Source organism: Talpa occidentalis, unplaced genomic scaffold (assembly GCF_014898055.3).
Source record: "Talpa occidentalis isolate TD23 unplaced genomic scaffold, MPIMG_talOcc4v2.1 talOcc4.12, whole genome shotgun sequence".
In the NCBI taxonomy this organism is placed as follows: domain Eukaryota; kingdom Metazoa; phylum Chordata; class Mammalia; order Eulipotyphla; family Talpidae; genus Talpa; species Talpa occidentalis.
This window is the reverse complement of record NW_023601212.1, coordinates 96,313,199-96,335,338: the sequence shown is the minus strand read 5'-3', so window position 1 is coordinate 96,335,338 and position 22,140 is coordinate 96,313,199. Positions and strand designations below refer to the sequence as shown.

General features: G+C 50.0%; 1 protein-coding gene across 2 annotated transcripts in view; it reads left to right on the top strand.

The window, feature by feature from the left end:
* The first annotated feature begins 2,302 nt into the window (after positions 1-2,302).
* Positions 2,303-22,140, top strand: part of SNX29 (sorting nexin 29) — a 296,663-nt gene continuing 276,825 nt past the window's right edge. For both annotated transcript variants that reach the window (XM_054693831.1, XM_037507581.2), the window contains exons 1-3: positions 2,303-2,357; positions 14,982-15,046; positions 16,915-16,967. In XM_054693831.1, the coding sequence (XP_054549806.1) occupies positions 2,351-2,357; positions 14,982-15,046; positions 16,915-16,967 (125 nt within the window). In that variant the 5' untranslated portion in view covers positions 2,303-2,350. The remainder of the gene's footprint in view (positions 2,358-14,981; positions 15,047-16,914; positions 16,968-22,140) is intronic.

Here is a 22,140-nt window from a genome sequence, read left to right as displayed (position 1 = left end):
TGGAACCAAACTGCCTAGGTTTGAATCCTGGCTCTGTTACCAGGAAGTTAAAGGCCTTGGGTGACTGTTAGTTACTTAACCACTCTATGCTTCATTTCCTGACCTGTTAACCTCACAATGGGGATAATAATAGTATATCTACTTCTAAGGTTCTTTTATCTGATTCATAAGTACTTTGTGTTAGTTTCTATTGCTCTGATGATTTTTGTAAATTCCTCTGAAGGTTGGTCTCTTTGAGGCCAGGTGCACATGCCTTTCCTGTTAAATGACCTTAGAAATTGCTTCAGGCTCTTTGAGGGGCCTCTTTCTTCTCTCCTTACCCCCTAGTATTATCTCCTAGAGGTATATTTTTCAAAGACCAGAAGAGCTATTGACCTGGGCTTTTGATTTTTGGTCCTCCAGACTAAAGTCCTGGAAAGAGGAATTATAATCCTTACAGGGTGTGGCTGGTGGTCAAAACAAAACCAAACCTAAAGCACAATTAAGATTTCAATCATTTATTCTGCGTCAAGTGCTGTGAAGAAAGGGTCTGGGATGCGGAGAGACAGAATTTATCATCTTCAAGACAATTCCATGAAGTAGGTATGGGATGCCCTCCCAAAGCTTAGAGAGGCAGGCAGACCTAAGAAACAGGCTTGGGGGAGGAAGGGGGGAATTAAGGTCTAAGGATTCCTTAACAACTGTGAAGTACAATTTGGAAAATGGGAAAAACTACTTCAGCAATCACACATGCAAATATTTGCATTTTTACATTCCATAAACATGGTTGTATTTTGACACAATTGTAATCCTGTTGTACAGACCATGTTGTATGGCACTTAAAAAATTATTTCCTTAATCTTTAGCATTTTAACTACAGCAAGACAATGAAACGTGAAACATGAAACATGAAAGTGAGGTGGGCCATGATTTGCAGAACTGTTGGCCTTTGGTGTTTTCCTATTAATTACTATCATAATTAATGCTGGGGTGGGGGGGGTAGAGAGTACTTGTGTTGAGAGGCAATGTGGGAAGAGCCCACGGGACTGTGGGTCACACAGAACTGGGCCAGAATTCTGCCTGGATTTCCCAGTGGGGCTTGGTCCTCAACTCAGATTTCAACTGTAGATCGAGACTTATTAGTGGATCTACAATTTCTGTTGGCATTAAAAAAAAAAAGAATAGAACACATTACCTACAAAATTGTCTTGTTAACATCTCCTTAAGTGTATACACGTGTTTAACGTGCATAAATTGTATTTTTTCCCCACTCTGGCTGTGGGCAAAAAAAGCCGGGAAAATGTTCCGTTAACCTTTCCGGATCCCCTTCCCCATCTGTCCAATGGGGCAGTGACTGGACTGCATAAGCTTCTTGTGAACACATGATCTCCATCTCCACAGCCACCACTCCGCGAGCTCCTGGTACTTTTTTTTTTTTAAAGATTAATTTATTTATGCATACAAGAACTGGGGTACAGGCCAGAGGTGTGTGTGGGGGTGTGAGAGGACTCACCAGAGACAGTGGGGAGCAGAACAGGCAGATCGACTGAAATGCACTGCTGAGGGGAGCAGCAGGCGAGACAGGACAGGTCTGCTGCGCCATGTGGGTAGCTCCCTGGCTGGCCGGGGGATCTAACTCCTGCTGCAGAGGCTGCGGACATCTTCAGAGGTTGTGTTTTAACCCCTTGCGCCACCAGGAAGGCCCAGCTCCTGGTACTTTAATCACTTGCTAGAAAACTGCAGTGGCCACTCTCAACCCAGAAGGGTCATCGCCTTAACACCCAGCTCGATGGTGTCGGTGTCGCTCTCTGCTTCTGTTCTGCGGTGCGCTCCGCTCCGTACTGGGGCGTCGGGCGTGGGGGGGGGCAGTCCAGCCCCTCGCCGTGGCCTGCGCGAGCCTCCACCTCCCCAGGGGCTCTCTCGCACCCGCCGTCACCCATCCCCTCGCTGCGGCCCCCTCCGAGCAGGGCGTGTGCACCTGCTGCTGCTTCTGGAAGTTTCCCAAGGCTCCTCCCACCCTCTCCCTCCATCACCTGGGCCCTTGTCCCAGGTCAGTCACCTCCCAGAGCCTCCTGTTCCTCCGGGACGGGCCGCCGGTCCCCGCTCTACGCCCCCGGGACGCGGCCCCCTCGCCTGGGCGGCCATCGCCGTCGAGGCCCAGGCGGGGTCGGCGGGTCAGCGGAGTCGGCGGGGTCGCGCGGGGCCGCGGTGGCTCCCCCGGGTTGCGCCGGCGCCGCGTATTTACGTTCCGGGTCGGGGGCGGGGCCTCGGCGGCGGCGCCACTTCCGGGGCGGGGCGTCGGGCGGGGCGGGCGCTCCCGGCCTGTCTGGAGCTCGGCGGCGGCGGCGCGGGCACGGCCGGGAGCGGCACCATGAGCGGTGAGTGGCGGCCTGGCCGCCGGCGCCCGCCCGGCCGTCCCGGCTCCCGTCGCGCCCGCCGCACACTCCGGCCCGAGCCCCCGTCCCGTCCCCGCAGCCGCGTCCCGGCGCGCCCGGGCCCCCGACCCCCGGCCCCGGGTCGCCCGGCTCCCGGCCCCCCGCAACTGCAGGTCTCGGGCACCCCCAGCCCGGGACCCGCCCGCCGGTCACGGCCAGCCCCGGACCCCTCCGCCCCCCGCGCCTCCCGGTCCTCGCGCCGGACCCCACTTCTCAGACCCCCTGGTGTCTCAGTCCCGCCTAACTCCTGCACCCCGAGTCCGCATCCCGGCCCCTGCGCCCCGTCCTCCCGCTGCCGGCCTCGTCCCCGACCCCGGCCCCGCAGACAGTGTCCTCGCCGCGCGCGCTCCGGACTGCCGGCCCCGAGCCCCGAGCCCCGCCGGCTCCCCGGAAGCTCCCTGGATCCCGGGGACCCTCAGCTCTCCCGTCTCTTTGTCTTCCCTACTCACGCCCAGTGCCCAGTGACAGGCTGACCCCGTCCCCAGGGGGTCCGGGTCCCTCTGTTTCCCTCTTTGGGTCTTGCTTCCTACATTAATTTTTTTTTTTTAATAGTCCAGCCCCTTTCATTTCTTTTTCTAGTTCATTTGAGGTCTCTCTGGCCCGTGTTGCAACCCTTCTCTTCTCCTTCAGGGCTGAGCCTGTCTGGGGGCTGTGGCTCTGCCCTCCCACTGCACCCCTTTCTCTCCCACCCTCTAGGGAAGGGGTGGCTGGGAGGGCGAGGGGCTGGCGGTGGACAGCTTGTCCTCGGTGTTTGTGAAGTTTAGTCCCTTGACTTGGTTGCACATTCTCAGTCCTTTCCCTGAAGACATCGCCTGGTTTGCATGCTAAGTCATTCCTGGGTGTTGTGTGTGGAGATGGGAGTGACTCAGGGAAGCCTCTCAGCTGCCCTGGCTGGGATGAGCCCCGGCTTGGAGGGCCCGCCACCCTCCTGGTGCCTGTTCCCCTCACTGTGGAATTGCCTCTGAAGAATTTTTGCACCCGTCCTCCCAACCCTGTTTTCACCCTGGCATTTCTGCAGGTTGACAGGGAGCAAGACCAGGGGGATGTTTCTTTCATCCTTTCTAACCTTGAAGTTAACTTTGTGGGTCACTTTTTTTTTTTTTTCAAAGATTTATTTATTTATTTATTTATACATGCACTGGGTACAGTCAGAAGCACGGGAGGGTGAGAGAATTCACCAGAGCCAGAGCGGGGAGCAGAGCAGGCAGAAGGACCAAAGTACACTGCTGAGGGGAGCAGCGGGCGGCAGGAGAGGTCTGCGTGCCATGTGGGACCCTCCCCCGGCGGCCTGGGAGCAGCTGGGGATCGAACCGGTGCTGCAGAGGCTGCGGGCAGCTTCGCAACCCAGCGCTCAACCGCTGCGCCACCGAGGAGGCCCTGTGGGTCACTTTTTTACTAGTTATGTGCCTTTTGTTTTTGCTGTCCAAGAGCAAGGTTTGTGAAATAGATGGTCTGGATGAGGGAGTTGGGGAGGGGGCTTTGAGAGCTAGTCTAACTTTGTTGTCAAACTGAATGAGTCTAAAGTTTCTGGTTCGTGAACATAGTAACACCACCACAAAGATAGGGGAGTAATCCTGTCCTCCCAGGGGGTAATATGTGTAGTCAGGTCTCAGGCAGTCCCTGGAGCCAGAAGGTCTGAATTCAAATCCTGGCTCTGCCGCATGAAGCTGTGTCATGAGAGCGAGTTACTTGACCAAACCGGAAATCCCAACAAAGGGGGATAAATTATTGTGCCCGTCCTAGGCTTGTTGCAATGACTAATCATTACTTAGGTAAAGCCACTGTACTGTGCCTCTCACGTGGTGGGTGAACTGACTGGTTGTTGTTTCTGTAAGGACCCAACATGAAGGTGGGGTTGTTTTCTGGCCCAGCTCTGGGGCAAGGGCTGGGGCTGAGCTGTCCCTGGAAATCTCTTCCTTTTAATGTGACCAAGAAGTCTCTGTCATGACCTCACTGTTCTGGACCATCCTTACTTCTGCCGTCATTGCCAGAAAAAGTGAAATTGACAAGCCTAGGGAAAGGGATGAGCTTATGTAGCAGAGAACAATCGAATGGCAAAGCTCAGGAAGTTTTAAGTTTTAATTTAAAAAACATCATTAGGTCTAAAATGACAAAAGGAGCCAACAAATGGTTTTTTAAGGAAAAAGCATTAAAGATGAAAGCCTTCTTTTGAAGAGATTGTCATTTAGGCAGAAAAAGTGGTTGCTGAGGATATTCGGGAAAGTCCAAGTATTTTCAATCGTTTCTTGAAAACACAGTTGAAGTGGGGTTTTTCCACCTGTGGGATTGATGTTGAGCACACAATGCAATAATGTGGCATGGATGTACTTCCTCTTTTTCTTCTTTTTAAAGAAAATTTCAAACATTAAAGTGGAGCTGACAATCTAACAAACCCCATGTACCATTCATTACAGGATTTCAACAAATGCCAGCTCTTGCCTTCATCTATATCCCTGTCTGTTCCCTGCCTCTCTCCGCAGTTTATTTTGAGGCAAATCCCTACACCAGTTTATTTTAAAACAAATCACTATATCATTTCATCTGTAAATAACGAAATGTGTATCTCTGAAGTATAGGGGCCCCTTTTTCAAAGACACAGCTCAGTCCCATTATCATACCTCTAAGACATTAGCAATCATCCTTTAATATCACCAGATAGTCAATGTTCAAATTTCCATGATTGTCTCATAATTTTATTTTGTAGTGTGCTTTTGAAAACTCAGGATCTAAGTAAGGTTTAGACAATGTAACTTGGTTTGTCTTTTAACTCTTTTTTTTAGTTTAATTTTTTTTTTAAAGTTTTTAGTGTATTCACAGTGTTGTAATCAATTTTAGAACATTTTCATTACTCCAGAAAGAAACACCTACCCATTAGCAGCGGTTCCTTTTACTCCTCTCCCTTAGCCCCAGGCAACCACTAGTCTACATGCTCTCTGGATTTTCCTATTCTGGATATTTCATATAAACTAAATCACACAACATGCGTTTTTTTGTGTCATTGCTCTTGTAATGTTTACGAGGTTCATCCATGTTGCAGTGTGTATTGTATTGGTAGGTACTTCATTCCTTTTGGGGCAAAATATTCCATTGTATTGTTGCCCTGTGCTTGGTTTATCCATTTGTTAGTTGATGCACATTTGACTTATTTGCACTTTTGGATTGTTGTGTGAATAATGTTGCTGTGGACAGGCAGACACAGGTTGTCGTGTGGGCACATTTTCATATCTCTTGGGTGTGATGCCAGGTCCATTTGAGGAGCTCTTGGACTGTTTTCCAAAGCGGATGCACCACTTTCCATTCCCGCCGGGCACTGTGGGGAAAGTTCTGGTTTCTCTGCATCCTCACCGAAATCTTTTTGATAATAGCTGTTCTCGGGAGTGTGAATTGGTGTCTGTGGTTTTGATTTGCATTTTCCTAATGACTAATGATGATGAGCACCATTCCTCATGCTCTTGACCGTGTATGTACCATCTTAGGGGACAAGTATCTATTCAGACCCTTTGTCTACTTTTTAATTGGGGTCTCTTCATTGTGAGCTTTGAGAATCCTATATAATTTCTGGATACAGGTCCTTTATCAGCTATTATTTATATAAAAACTCTTCTCCCATTCTGTGGGTTTTTTTTATTTTCTTGATGGTATCCTCTGAAGCACAAAGTCTTTTTTAAACCCAAGATTCCCCTCTTATCTCTCTTTTCCCCTCCCCTCCCAGCAATTTTTGTTGAAGGAAACAGTTTATCCTATAATGTATCTTTGTGGGATTTTGCTGATTGCATCCTTTTGGTGTGCTTTGACATGTTTCTCTGTCTCTTTCACCTCCTATAAATTGGCCATTAGAGTCTGCTACATTTTGTAGTTGGAAATGCTTGAGTCAGAGGTCAGATGGGTTCAAAGCGGACTACGTTAAGTGCAGATTACCAGGAGGTGGAGTGGCGCTGTAATGCACACACTGGACAAATGGGTGTCATGAGACTGGCCACAGCCAGCTGACCATTAATTGGGGAGTAGATAAACATGTGTGGTCTGATTACTCCATGGAAAGTCTCAAAGATGTCACAAGGAACAAAATGGGTTTATACACACCACTGTGGCTGTAGCTCCACATCAACTTTCTGTATATTAAAAAGAAGGGTGCAGAATTATACCTAAGATATGTAATTTGATGCAAATTCACACATGTACACAAAACAGTTTCTAGACTCATATTTATATGAGAAGTAAAGAAATTAGAAGGAGAGACCTGCCCCATGTGGGTGGTTTCTTAAGGTGTTGTGGTGGTGATTATATCTGTTTTCTTTTGAAGAATCCAGTGGGTTGGAATACTTGATCACCAGCCTCTCCAAGCTAAGGAACTCTGATTTTCAGATAATGTTTTCCCTCTTACTGGGGAAGTAAAACTTGTAGGGCCCGAAAACCATGTTATTTGCACTACATTTTGTAAGACTTTTTATTTGAAGGTCCTCAGTGCTCATTTCCATTAGTAACTGTCAAGAATGCTTCCTAGACTAGGAAGAACTGATGTTCCCTTTTCAAAGAAAGCCTGACCCAGAGACGTCAAATAAATCAGCCCCAAGGGCAGGACACACCACATACACCCGGCCTTTGTGGGTCCTTCCTGCTGTGTCTTGCCTGATGTTTGTGTCCATTTTGGCAGTTATTTCCTTTGTCTGGAATATTGAAGGTCACGCTTTTCTCCTTGGCATTGACTGGGCCATCTCCAGCAGTGCCTTGTATTCGGCATAAAGAATTGGCTGAAATGAGTGAATGGAAAAAAGAGTATTTGTGGTTTTCATTCAGAGCAGAAAGGGGGATGGCATCAACTTTACCCCCTACGCAAGGTGCTGGGTTGGTCCCTCGTGGAGAGGGCAAGAAGCTAGTGTCCTGCTCCCTGCAAACACTTGACCCTCCTCTGTGGGCCAGTGGCAGTGGACCAGAGCCTGCGTCTCTCTTTCATGGCTCTGCTGGGCAACCAATAGGAAGTCAAGTTCTTGGAGTTCTTAAAACGTGGAACTGAAATCCAAGGTATTCTGGTTGACTCTAGATTCTGGCAGGTGAACATAATTCCAGATGAAGCACCTTTTGTCCTGCCCTGTCTTCTCCATACAGAGGTCAGGTCATCTCAGTGGGAGGTGATAACGTTGGTTCTGGAGGGGGGAAACCTTTTTTACTGGGATGCATAAAGCACAGATATGCATGCAGTGACAAACAGGTGTTAATGTTTCCTCCAGGCAGTGATGAAGGAAAAAAACAGTTTAAAAAAGATCCAAAGGGGTAGTTAATGAAAAAACAGGTTGAGTAACACTGATAGAGGCTGAGGTGATTTTATCATTATCTATATTTGCATTTTTGCTTTTACCCTTAACATCATCTTTAGGATGATTTCCCAGAAGTTGCATTAACATAAAAGTGTTGATTGTTCTTGATTGCTCTTTCTGCCAAAGTAGTTGTCCTCATTTAAAATACGCCAGTAAGAGTGGGGCTCTGATGGCAGCAGAGCTTGGTCAGATATTCAGGCCTCAATAATCAGTAGATGTTTATTGGAGGATAATTTGGTAGCTCTTCTGTCACTTAGCCAAGAACTGAGCTGTTGGTCTGTTAAGTGAATGGGCACACCAGTGGTGTGTTAGCCAGGACCCTTTTCAGTTGCATATGGCAAAAACTGGTTTCAACACACTGGGAAATTAGTGTCTTGTAATGAAAAGACTAGGGTTAGGGTTAGCTTCAGGCTCAGTGGGATCCAGGTGCTTGGAGAGTTGGTGGGACTGTCTGTCCAGCTCTCAACTCAATGCAGTCTCTGCCTGCCCTCACCCCTGCTTTCCCTGCCCACTACACTCATTTCCATACTCCACCTGTCCCTGTAAGGCAGTGGAGGGGTCTGATTTTGGTTGCGTGCTTGCCTTTGGCCTACTCTGGTCAGCAATTTCTTGTCTTCCTCCTCCTTCACTTCAGTTTTCCATTTTTTTTTTAAATTTGGGGTGGTTGTCATTTTTGGGGGTGGTGGAAATTAAACAACAAAAACAACAGTACTGAGCTCACCGCTGGGCTGACATTGTCAACATCCCACCTGCCTTTAAACGTAACTGAGTGTGATTTCTGCCAGCACAGCCAGCTGATACCGAGCCTGTTCCCTGCCCGGCTCTGGATGTGGTGGAGTCTTGGTTATCTGGTGAGGGCAGGTGGAAATACAATCAAGCTGTGATCCTGTAACCAACTTGCTGCCTGGTGCCTACGAAGTCTGGAAACAGACACTGCAGTTTTCATTTCTAAATCGCCCGCTCTGATTAATCCTGCTAGGGCAGTGGTTGGCCAGTGGGGTAAAATCATTTTGTAAGCAGTCCTGCTGATTCACGAGTGGATCATCTCTAGCATTGGCTTTTGAGATTCTAGGAGAGCTGAGTAGTTGTGATAGCGGCTGTAGGAACCACAAAGCCTAAAATATTTACTGTCTGGCTCTTGACAGAAAAAGTTTGTACCCTGTTCTGTGGTACATTACAGATGCGGGTTTATTCAGTGAAAGTCAGAAATACAGGCCACCCGAGACAGCCCAGCTTTGGGAGAAGTGTTAATTGCGGTTTTGTGGGTCCTTGAGGAAATTCACCTACTCTATTGTGTTAGTTCTGCAACATCAGGAGGTCATGTGCTCCCCTCTGCTTCCAGATGTTATGGCCGCTGTGTAGATAATCAGTGCAGGGTGAAGGAGTTGGGAACACAAGGGTATGGGGCCCCTCCACTCCCGAGACAGTCGTGGCTGGGGCTGTGCTCACAGAGGGCTGGATGCTCTTGAGAAGGAAGTGCTGCTGGACAGAGCAGCAGCGAATTGGGGTGCAGCTGGAAGGGCACGTGGGAGCACAGCATGGTGGTGGCCATTAAACTTGGGGAAATCCCAGTATCTTCGCTGGCTTTTGGAGTTATGTAGAAAGGAAGAAAAAGTGAAGATGTGGGAAAGAGATTAAGTTGCTGGAGTGTGTCCTTGAGCTGGTGAGAGGAGGTGGGATTCCCAGCCCAAGTGGAGGTATAAGTGACTCTACCCTCTCAGAACCTCAGTTTCATCATCTGTGAGGTGGTGATAACAAATTCACCTTAGGGCAGAAATCTCTGGCTGCAGCATGTGGATGTTTTGGGCTAGATAAATCTTTGCCGTGGGGGGGTGGGGGGCTGTCCTGTGCACGGTAGGTGTCTAAGCACCATCCCTGCATTCTAGATGCCTGGACACCCTCCAGGCTGTGCCAAAGATGCTTGCAGGTGTTGCTGAGTGCCCTGTGGCGGTGAAACCTCCTCGGGTGACAATGGCTTAGCTCCCCCCCAACTCCTCGGTAGCCCCCCTTTACATGGGGGCCTCCTTGAACTCTGCTTACTTGAGTGCACGTGTTTCCTGTTCAGGCCCTGACAGATGCAGAAGTTAGGGACCTCCCAGCTTGACACAGACTCTCCCCACAGTATCAGCAGAAAGACGAAAGGGAAGAGAGCGTGGGTGGCAGCAGGGCGCTCTCTAGAGTCACCTTGTCCCACCTTTTGGGCTGTCTCACAGGAGTCCCTTTGGTTTTGAGTGTTCTTGGTCCTTATCTGCCTCTTGCAGTCTTTCCCATGAAACTTTTTTTTCGTGAGGCGAAATTCAAACAATATAAAAGCATTTATGTTTTTGATAATGATCAAAGCAATGAGCAATCATTACATGACATATTTAGCAGTTGTAAAAGCAATTAACCATTTTAAAGTGAACAATTCAGTGGTGTTTAGTACATTCCTTGACATCTGCAGCCACCACCTTATCTAGTTCCAAAACATTTTCTTCACCTCAAAAGGAATCCCTGTGCCCATGAAGCAGTTATGTTCTATCTGTGTGGATTTACCTGTTCTAGTCCTTCCTGGTTTTTAAAAACACAGCCCAAGTTCCTACCTTTTCAGTAGGTCCTAGTCTCCAGCAGAATGGCCATGTGGGGGTCCTAGTTTGAGTCAAGGAGACCCCCCCCTTCAGTGCTTACTCTGCTGCCTGACTGCTGGCAGGATTCCTGGCAATAGTGGGGGCACCCAGAGAACCTCTCTTCTGTCTTCTTGCTGCACTGCAAAGACCAGCCTCACACAGAGACCTGGCCTGGCCTCTGTTCTGTGTGGAGAGGTGGGGGCATACCTTGATCGAGTGACCGACCCTCCTCTGGGTTGAACTCCAGCGTCACTTGCTGCAAGTATCAAAGAGGGAACATACACAGAGAGCCTGCTGCATCCTGCTGATTTCCCCTCCTCACATGCCAAGGGACCATTGCTTTTACCCCCAAGAGCAGAGAACCCAGAGACTGCATTGGATTGCTTTGAATTGCTCTGGACAGAAGGTAGTCTGGTGGAAATCCCTCTTGGAGCCAGAGGTCTTGATGTCTCTGGGGTAGAGGGTGGCCAACCACAATAACTATGGCTAATGTATAAAGTCTTGGTAGCTACTAGGCTCTGTTCTGTGGGCAGATACACACTTGCTACTTTATTGGCCCTGCTGGGGGCAGCAAGGGGAGGGAACTTGCCCGTGGTCACATACCTGGGCTAGTGGAGTCAAGCCAGGCTAGCCCGTTCTTTTCCTTTTAATGCCACAGTACTGTTTTCTGGGTGTCCAGGTCCTGCCTCTTCACCTGCAGACTGTCCATTCTTCACCTCTACTCTGCCTGTCCATGAGGCTCCTGAAGGCTGAGATTTGCAGGAATGAATGTAGGGTCCTAAGGGTTTTGAATGTCAAAGACAAAGATATGAGCACCCGGGACCAGGTAACTGATCTGCACTTGCACATATGGTTTCTGGGCCAGGGGCCCGGCACTGGCACACTTCTCGTCTTAGGGGTGTGCCCCTGGGAGTATTCCCTGTGGTGCCTTTACAGTTTCTGTTTTAGGTTTTGTTTTTTTTTTTAAAGATTTATTTATTTATGCATATAAGAACTGGGGTACAGGCCAGAGATGCAGGAGGTGAGAGGATTCACCAGAGACAGAGTGGGGAACAGAACAGGCGGATTGACTGAGGGGAGCAGTGGGGAGACAGGAGAGGTCTGCTTCGCCATGTGGGTTGCTCCCTGGTCGGCCGGGGGATCGAACTTGTGCTGCAGAGGCTGGGGATTGCTTCATCGTGCAGTGAATAACCCCTTGCACCACCAGGGAGGCCCTACAGTTTCTGTTTTGATGGTGGCCTCTCAAGAAAGTTTAAAGAAGTCTAGTTTGCTCCTCTGGTTGATGGTGTTGACCGAGGGCTGCCGCTGGAAAAGGAAGGAAGCGGGAAGGCCGGGGTGTCACCCAGCAATCCTTCCTGCACAGCGGTGGGGCTATCGCCCCTGTGGGTTTCTTAAGGGTTGTGAGTGAGCAGAGTCAGCAGATGGCAGAGCCAAGAGCCAGCTCTGCCAGGGGACCAGCCTGGGTGAAGGTCTCTTCCTTCCTAAGCCTCAGAGCCCTGGAGGATGGAGCCCGTGCCCTTTGTTGAGGCTAAAATTCACCCCACAGGGGAGGCTTAGCAGGTGGCCAGTGGCTCTCTGCCCCCTTGGTGGCTGCTGTCTTGAGACCGGAGGATTCCTAGTCTTTGTCACTGGGAGAAGGTAGAAAGATGGTAGGTTGAAGGCTCCCCCGCCTGTCTCCACAGAGCCCCTCTCCCTCCACTGCAGACGTGGGGGTGGGATCTCGTGCGGAGACCAGGCTCCTGCAGCCTGGCCAGGAGACCAGCTCTTCCTTGTGACTTCCTGCTCTGGGCCCCCTCCAGTGCCCCCTCTGTGCCATAGTTCACAAGCGCGCCCAAGGCCACCCGAGCTCCTCCATCCTGCAAGTGAGACCCATTCCCTAAGTCCTGGCTCGGGGCTGGGGTGCCCACAGGTGCCCACCCTGAGGTTGAGCGGTCTCCAGCACACTTGTCACTGCAGAGTGATCGGAACCTCTTTTGCGGTGGGCTGAGACCTGCACAACCTCAGGATGTTTCTATATAGAGAATAGACCTTTTCCCCACCCTGAGGAGGGGCTTTGCAAGGTGAGGCATTGCACCTAGAAAAAGCAGTGGAGTGAGATGAAGCAGACGGTTTCCAGGCCCTGCGCATAACAGGAAGGGTAGGTGCCAGTCCTTACCATTCATGTCGGTGCAGGAGCCAGCAGCCTCAGCATCACCTGGGCACTTGTGACAAAGACAGCTTGCAGGTTCCCCCCAGACCTGCTGAATCAGGACCTGCCTTTTAACAAGACCCCAGGAGACTCGCATGTACTGGGAAGCTTGAGAATTATTGCACAGATGAGCAGCAGTGAGCTGATGGAAATTTCAAATTTTCTGTGTACATTTTTTCCTGATTTTTTTATTTTTTCACGTGAAATACTTTTATGATCAGAAAAACAGCAAAGGCATTTCGAGGGTGAAAAACCTGTCAACTTTCCTGTTGGTGTTTCCCGAGGGCTGTGGAGTTGGCGGGTGGGTGCAGTCCTTGGAAAAGGGAAGAAAGCAGCCTGACTTCTCTGTCCTGGGTCAGAGAGAAGAGCAGAACCTGATCCCTATAGCGGGGTCACGGGAGATGCAGGTGCCAGGGGAGCTGGGTGAGGGCCTCGGGCAGGCGGGCCCTCAGCCATCCTCTTTGCTTCAACTTGGCCTCTTGTCTGGTGGGAATGATGTGCAGGCTGTCGTTTCTGGAAACCTCTTTCAGAAAAAGCAGCGGCAACCCTTGGGAAGACAGTCGTATTCCTGTGTGTCCATGGCCTGGTTGTATCTCCAGGCCTGGGCCTTGGTGGTGTTCCTAACACGGGCTTTTTGAGAGGCAGGAGTTTGAGGCAGGAGCTTGAGTCAGGGTCTGGGTCCCACCAAGTGGGACCCAGAGCCTGACCCCTCCTCATGGTCCCTGCAGCCCCATGTGACCCCGCCTGCCCGTCTGCTCTCCTTCCCTCAAGTCCCGGGAGGGTCCAGAGCTGTGTGTGCTCCTGCATCGGCCACGCCCTCGTCCTAGCTGACCTCCCGGATCTCGTGGCTGCTCCTTTCCTCTTAAAAGGGCTGAGCTCAGGTGTGGCCTGGCACAGGGGCCTTCCCTGCAGCCCGGCGGCCTGGCCTCCTGACTTCCTCCCTGCCTCGTCACACCATTTGGTTTTCTTCCTAGTCAGACTCTCCCAGTCCGCTCATTTGCAGCAGATGCACTGTTTGTTTCGCCCTCCCGGAGAAGGCGACTTTGTGCATTTAACTGTCCAGCACTTTGCTCTTGGCCTGGCATGCAGAGTCCTGTCTGTGGAGGGCTCGGTGTACACGACTGCTTATCCACTCTGAGTTTCAGCTTCCCCTGCCTGGTATGGGGACCTACTATGTGGCTTGTAGGTGGTGGTGGAAGTTAAGGCCGCCGGGGATGCAGGCAGAGCAGTCCGGTGCTGGCTGGCAGGCAGTGCGGTGGTTACTTACCTCTGGCCCTGGACAGGACTCGGGCAGGTGGGTCTCTGAGGCTACGCCCTGCAGGTGCTTCCTGGGGCAGCCCTTGTGAGGTGCCTGAGAACTAGACATGGCCTGTTGTGACACAAGGCCTACAGTGTGGGGCTCCTGCTGTTGTGACCGAGTGTGCCTCTGCTCTGAAATGACTGTTCTGTCCCTGTCCCTGTTGGTGGGATTGCTGACAACTCGTGTGTGCCCAGCACTTCCTTCCACCGACTGTCTGCCTGGTGGTACCTTCAAGTGATCTTGCCCCTAAATGGACGTCGTGGGCTGTGGGCCCTGTGAGTCCACAGCGAATGCTTTCGGTCACCAGGAAAAGCCCCACGCAAGTGGACTGAGCAGTTGGGGCTCTTGCTGCGGGGAGGGCGGAGCTCTCTAGTGCTGGTTCAGCAGACGGCCCTCAGGCCCGGTGTCTGTCCTGGGGCCTGCCCTTCTGGCTTGCCGCTCTTGGTCACACAGTGCCACTCGGGCTCCACTCTGTGTTTGTGGTGGAGGCAGGAAGGATGGACAGACGACTTAAGACACCACCTCCTGCCCTTTACCAGGTGGGCAGTATTTCCCCAGCACCCTCCGGGGGCACGCCTGCCTTAAGTCTCAGTAGGACTTGTTAGGGACGGCCTTATAAAGGCAGCTGAGAAAAGCCGGAACTGGGTTTCCCTGCCTCCAGGTGGCCTGGAGAAGGATGCTAGACCTGGTGGCGAGCAGCGAGCAACGCCCGCTGCCTGGGAAGCCTCCCTGCCAGGTTAGCCCCCCAGGGGCAGCTTTGACCCAGAGGACATGGGGCAGTGTCTGGAGGCACGCCACGGCTTATATCTGTGTGCTACTGGCATCGAGTGGGTTGGGGCCCGGGGGACTGGTAAGTATCCTGCGTTGCACAGGGAGCCCCCACTGCAGAGGATGTTGATTGTGCTGAGCTTGAGAAGGCTGGAGCGGGCCATTATGGACACATTCTTCATATTAGGGGGACGCTGAGCTGATTTCCTGGGAGTCAGGGTCAGGCCAGTGGTCAAGGTTCATTGTAGTGAAGTAGGTTCTTGGCACCCAGTGTTGTTACTGATTCATTAAGGACGCTCAGTGCCGGGTGAGATGTGCGATGCCACACGCCAGAAGTCCTGACAGAAGGCTCGTGCCAGGGAGAACTAATTGAGCTTCATTGCATTTTAGGATCACAGAACAATGACATGAAAAGACAATGCCTGCTGGAGCGACTGCTGGATGCAGTGAAACAGGTAAGAGCAGGGCTCCCATGTGCCTTTGAGGCCAGTGACAGGGCAGTGGTTCTGCCCCCCAGACACTCTCATGCCCACTGGTATCTGGGAACAGTGAGGCTTGCAGTTCCCCTGGCCAGGGATAGAGCAGGGAGGCGGCAGAGCTAGGGAAAGGAGGGCCCCATCCTTCAGGGTTTCAAAGTCTCGTTTCCAAACCACCATGTACCGGGGAACCTCTTACAGTGGCTGAGGTGGTAGGTTGGAGCTGGGACCCCGTGAGCACAAGAGCAGAGGCAGAGGGATGGGGCTGGGCACGGCTGGGGCATCTGCTGGCTGCGGAGGTCCGGATCTTCCACGAGGGCCCTGTGCTCATTTTGGAGGTTGGTTTTGATGCCGCCTCTGGCGGGGCGTGGAAGGGGCTTTGACGCGAGGCTGCATTAGGTAGCGTCCTGTCCTGCGCCTGAGGATAGGTGCTGCTGTGAGCCACACTGGTTGCGTGGCGTGCTGGGCTCCCCACAGAGTGCTCTCCAGGAACCCTTCCCGCCCTGCCAGGCAGTTCCCGCAGTGATTTCCAGTTTACAGATGAAGAAACCAAAGCTCAGAAGATCCAGTGGTCTGGCTAGGAAGTGGCAGAGCCAGGACTGCCTGGGAATTCTCGGTGCGCATAGTTAGAAGGGGCCTGACCACAGCATGCATGTTGTCACAGTACGGGGAGATGCTTAATACAAGTGGGTGCTGCGTGCTGACGTGAGCCCAAAGAGTTTAGCAGTTGCCCAAGCCCCGAGGCACCCTGGCCTCATCTCTGCACCCTGTGTGAGCCGGGGCACCTCGCCTGCCTCGTCCAGGCCCCTCTTCTCTGTAATCTGCTCACTCATCTCCACAGTGGACGGAACTTGTTTGTTAAAGCAGGTGAGGGGCCTGACACGCCCCTGGTGCATAGTAAATATGGAATCCACACTATTCGTTTCTTCTGTCTTTGCTCCAGAAATGGAAAATGTAAGATGAGGAAGCAGGTCAAAGCACTTTAAATGTAGCAGTTAAATAGAAATAATTGGAGGGTTATGCCCACGCCTGCTACTGTGTTTTGTTGTTATTATGGGTGTGTGCATGTAAAAGCTGTATATGTACCTTTACAAAGACCAACTTTATTGAGGTGTAATTTGAGTGTAATAAATACAGCAATTTTGAGAGTGCAGTGCCCCGAGTTTTGACAAATGTGTCATTTAGAACACTACATAGCTTCTGTCTGTTTTAATACAATAAATGCAGCAAGCTTACAAGCCTGAGGCCCACAGTGGAGATCCTCCGCCTTTAACAGAGCAATGGACGGTGCTATTGGGCGTACAATATTGTGAATTGCACGTCCAATTAAAAGTGGTTAAAATGCTAAATGTTTTGTTATCTGAATGGCAGCCCCTCCTCCCTGTGCCCCCACTGGTCGTGCGACACAACCAGAGCACTTGTTTGAGGCTTGATTTATGCTGACTTAATGTGTAGCCTGTCCTGGCAACTTTGGGGCTCCGTTAGAGGGGCCCATCATCACAGATTTGTGGAAGAATGTAATTATTGCTTCTTAAGAGCAGTGTTAGTGACACTCGGCTGCTGGCAGAAGGCGCTTCTAGATAATTTGCAGAAGGCGGTGTGCTTTCTGTTTTCCTCTTAGCATTGTTTACCCACAAGGCTCACTTTTCTACAGAGGAGATAAGGGCTTCCTTTCAGTGGTGGCTGGGAGGCTGGGTGTCCATCCCTTTGGTCTTGGGCTGCCCCCCCTCTCCCCCGCATGTGGAGAGCTGTGTCCCCTTTGAGCCTGCAGGCCTGATGGGCTGTTGAGTGGTGGGGGGAGGGGATCCCACCCCCAGCTGATCTCTGCAGCTTCTCTTTGCGTGCAGTGCCAGATCCGCTTTGGAGGGAGAAAGGAGATCGCCTCAGATTCCGACAGCAGGTAAATACGTCACTTCTCAGACGGCTCACTGCCACGACAGACGGGTGGTGAGTGATGAACAGCTCTGCTTCTGCCTCTCACAGGGATTATGGGTGACCCTTGGCCCCTCCACCCTGGAGTGTGTCTGACGTGTTTCTAGTTTCCCCTAATTCTCCTTCTGGGATTCTGTTCTGAGGAAATGCTGGAAATGCCTTCTGTATAACAGAACTGTTCAGGGTGATTTATAATAGTGAAAACTCAGTAATGTAAAATGCCCAACCCTTGGGGAATGGCGACTAAAAGGTGTGCATCAGTGGCACATCACCTTTAAAAATGATGTCCCTACGGAATTTGTTTTAAGCCAAAAAATGCTTTGGCAGCAGTATAAAAATTGGAACTTGCAATAGAAGTAGAAAGAGCAGGGCCTCCCTGGTGGCGCAAGAGGTTAAGACGCAGCAATATGAAGCCGCCTGAGTTTGATCCCCAGCCAGAGAGCTACCCTCATGGCACAGCACACTTCTCCTATCTCGGCCACTGCTCCTCTCAGCAGTGTATTTCAGTCAGTCTGCCTGTTCTGCTCCCCACTCTGTCTCTGATGAATCCTCTCACCCCCACCCCACACCTCTGTACCCCAGCTCTTGTATGCATAAATAAATAAATCTTTAAAACAAAAAAAGAAGTAGAAAGAGTAGACAGAAAAATTACATGGGTATGGGGGGATAGCTCTAGGGTGAAGCATTTAACTATAAAATCACATGGACACGGGGGGACCCTAGTTCCATCTAACAACAGCTGGTAAAAACCACACCAAGAGGTTTGGTGCAACTTGCACCAAACTCTTGCAGCTTTCTGATATCCTTCATATTTTTTACTGTGATCATATGGTCTTTTAGACTTTAAAAATATTACCATTAACCTTTATGGCCCAGGAAAGGCTTTGCATAGCTTCTGTAACATTGGCTGGGAGGAGCTGGAAACATTTTGGTAAAGGTGACAGCACTCAGACATCCTGGAGATGGCCGTGAGGTCATTTAGAGCTGATTCATCTCTGCAGCTGTGGGGTGGCAGGAGGAACTCTCCTGGCAGGAAGGAAGGGAACTGACTTGCTTGGCGGTCTTCTTGCCCTGGACACTGTCTGTGTACCCCCGCACCGGCTTCCTCCTGGGCCCCCCCATCAGAGCCGGTCCTCCTCTTCTCTGCCCTTTCATGCTCTTGTTCTTCTGTGACCCTTTACCAGCCATGAGCAGTGCAGGTGCAGGACTGGGACTGTTGCACCCCTTCCTTTATACTCTACCCCTTCTTTTTTCTCGGCAGTAACATGGTAAGTACTGGCTCATCGACTGTCCACTGTGCGCTCCACTTTAGCTCACCTCTGTCCCCCATCTCTGTGACATCGGCTCTGTGTGGGCCGGGAGGTCTTGCTCTCATGGTCACGATGTGTCACGGTGGCTAGAAGCAGCTGGAAGGTGCTCAGTAAAGATTTGTCGTCCCAGGAGTGTGGGCGGTGCTCCCTGTGACAGTCAGGCGTTGGCGTGGCCATGCCAGCACGAGGCTAGTGAGCTGCGAGGGCAGAGGGGCTGCTGCTCCAGCTGTTTGCTTCTCTGTGTTCTGCACTATCACGTGCCTGTCACACAGTAGGTTCTCAGTGTGCATTTGCAGTGTTAGGTCAGTAGAATGAGTGGTTGCTCCAGTTCTTCCTGAGGGCCTACCATGGGTTTGGCATTGGTCAGCACAGGTGAGTCATTTCGAAGGTACACCTGCCTCGGAATCACCTGGGAGGCTTATTTATTTATTTATTTTAAAGATTTATTTATTCATTTACACAAGAACCGGAGTACAGGCCAGATGCGCAGGAGGGTGAGAGGATTCACCAGAGACAGAGTGGGGAACAGAACAGGCAGACTGACTGAAATACACTGCTGAGGGGAGCAGTGGGCGAGACAGGAGAGGTCTGCTCCGCCATGTGGGATCCTCGCCAGCTGGCTGGGATCGAACCAGTGCTACATAGGCTGTGGACAGCCTCACAGCGCGGCGCAAACCACCTGCCCTACCAGGGGCGGCCCAAGGGAGGCTTATTAATTCATAGTGCAAATCTGCTTCTCATCCTGGATCTACTGAGCTGGCGTGTGTGTGTGTGTGTGTGTGTGTGTGTGTGTGTGTGTGTGTGTGTGAGAGAGAGAGAGCAAGTGTGCATGACGTCTGGACTTATTTCTCATTTTCCCCATCACTGTTCCATTCATTTCCTGACAGAGAATCCATCTCTAAAAATGAGATTAACACGCTCTCATACAATACACTTTCCTACTGTAACTTTTAGTAGGTGGCATGTTCTACTTTATAGTAGAATTTATTGAAGAAGCTAACTCCTTCTGTGAGCACGCTGTTTATGGCTGGGAGAAGCTTGCTGCTTACCGTTGGCGATGGTGCCTGCGCTTCTCATGGCTCCTGCCCTCTCTGTTCGCACCTGCTTCCAGTCTTCAGGGCACGCAGGGAGGTGAACTGACCCAGCCTCAGTAGGTGGCTCAGAAAGGCGGAGCTGGGAGTTGGATCCTGGTTTCTCAGGCACCAAAGTCTGTTCTTTCTCTGTTATATCACCATTGCATTGATTTCGAAGCTGGGTTTTAAAAACGCTTTTCACCTAGTGTCCCTCCCTCTTTTCTCGCTGTGTTGTCCAACAAAAACTGAACTTGCTGGAGACAAAACTGCAGTAAGTTTGAACGGGAGAGTTCCCCATCTCGCTACGGTTGGCACTTTAGAAGTTAGGGGGGAGGTGGGGGTGGGGACTAAAAACTGCATTGGTGGAAGAAATAAAGACTTCTATCAAATAAAAAAAAATGCATTTCATTCCCTTAGGGGGTTCCTTCTCAGTATCAGTCTTCGTCTTAGCTTTGAAATGTGTTTGGCCAAAGGTGGCGGCACTTTCATGTAGGAAAACCACATCATCGTCTTACCCTGTGGGGACGTTTAACCTCAAGAGGAAAGGCAGTGAGCTAATGAAAAGAAACTGGTCAGGTCTGAAGAGGTGGCTGAGACACTCTCTCCCTCACCCTGACTTCAGCTTCTGGATTGTTCTCCAGTCCACTCTGGTCTCCTTGCCCCTGCAGCTACCACCAGTCACCTTGTCTTCCAGAGCCCAGTGCTCCAGGTGGGTGCCTCTTTCTTCTTAGTGAAGTGTAGGAAAGTAAATAAGAAAGATAATGGTGGAGTCAGAGTCCCATTTCAGGAGGAGCTTCGGTCTGGATGCCAGGTTGATGGATGGAGAGAGGAGGCATCAGGGACCTCTGAGGAAGTGGCTCTGCATAGCAGCCAGGAGGGCTGCATGGAGGTGGTGGTAGCCAGAGAAGAGAGTGGAGGATAGAGACGCCTCAGGCTGATTCTGTACGCCTGAGTGGCTGGCTGCAAGTGGGGCATGAGGTACACATGCTCTGACTCTGAGGTGTGGCCAGAGATCAGGACAAGTGGGTGCTGCTTGTCATTTTTGTGTTTTTTTTAAGACAAGCTTTTGATGCGGAGTTTTCTTTCTCTTGCACTGTGGACCGAGCAGATTTGGAGATCCAGGGCCATTGGCTTCATGTTTCTTCTGTTTCCTGCTTCCCCACTTACCCCTCGTGCTTCTCAGGACTCTGGTTGTTCTCCATTCTCTTCCCCTTTTGCTTTACCAGCTCCTTTAGCTGATTCCTTCTTGGCAGCCAGCTCCTGTTCCACACTTAAGAAGCACCTCACCCGCCTCGAGATCCCCCAGCTGTGTTTGCGTCTAGACCCAGGGCTGGAGTCTGTCTGCTCCCCAGAGAAGGCAGTTCCTGGGTTTATGTCAGTGACTTTGAAAATGGTCAGAAAGTATGATTTCACACATTTGAAATTTGGTTATTTTTTAAATATCTGGTTCCTCTGGAAGAACATTAATTGAATTTCTTTTATCTGCCTGTCTACCATCCTCAAACCCTCCCCGTAACAGTGGCTTGAAAACCACTCACTGCCTTGTAAGTTTTTACCTTTGCCAAGCTGGCATTTTCCTGGTTCTTTGTCAGCTGTTTTTTTTCCCCCCTCTTTTTTTCTCTACCACATCCTTTTCTCCTTCCCTTTGGAGAACTTATGTTAGTGATCAAGAACCACTCTGTTTTTCTCTACCCTCATAGAAACATTCACAAATAAAATATACAAATGTATTCACACACACACACATTCAGTTTTACAAACTGAATCCTACATAATGTTCTGTGTCTTTATTTTTTCTCTTGGGACTACGCTGTTGAAACCTTTCCAACTTGCAGTTCTAATAATTCTTCTAAAAGCCTGCATTCTATTGCTGATGCGGGTAAACAATTGCCTACAGAGGAGGCCTGGCTTTGTTTCCAAATGTCACTGCTATGGATAATGAAGCAGTAGACATCCGGAGCCTCCTCCCTCTTATTTTTATTTGATTAAGTTATTTTGTTTTCCTTATATCTTTATTTCTTTGGCATAGATTTCAAGGAGTTGGGTTGCTGGGTCAAAACGCATGTTTTTATTTTTACAAATTGTGGTCAGATTTCTTTCTAAACCTTTCTAGCTGCGGTTCATGAGATGACCCTTTTCTTTCTTGCTGACAGCAGTCTTGATTGTTGTTTTAAAGTTTTTTCGATCTTATGGGTGGTAGTTCACTGTCACTTTATTTTGAATTTCCTTGATGGTTTTCCTCAATTGAGCAAAACGTCTTCATATTATTTGCCTTTTTTCTTATTGGCTTATTTGTTCCTTTGGCAATTTGTAAGAACTCTGAATATTATGGTACTTAACCTTTGGTCTGTCTTCTGCATTGCAAATTTTTTTCCAGATCTTTATAAGCACAGATAATAGTACCTATTATAATGCTGCATTTAAAACTTTTTACATGAGCCTGTGCCTTTTTACTGAGCCCTATAACCAGCTTACCAGTTTCTGGGTTTTCACTCTTTTAAGTAAGTCTTCTCTGATGTTAGAGTATGTGTGTGGTCATTTTAATTTTCTTATGAGATTTTTTATTGTTTGCAGTTAAACATTGACTCCATCTGGAATTTATTTTTGTATAGTCTATGGCTTAAGACATGAATCCAGTTTTAGTTTCTTCTAGATGGTTGCCATCTTTCTCACAGATCTTTGTCTCTGACTGCAGCTTACTTTTTTTTTCTTAAAGATTTTTATTTATTTATTTATACAATCACTGGGTACAGTCAGA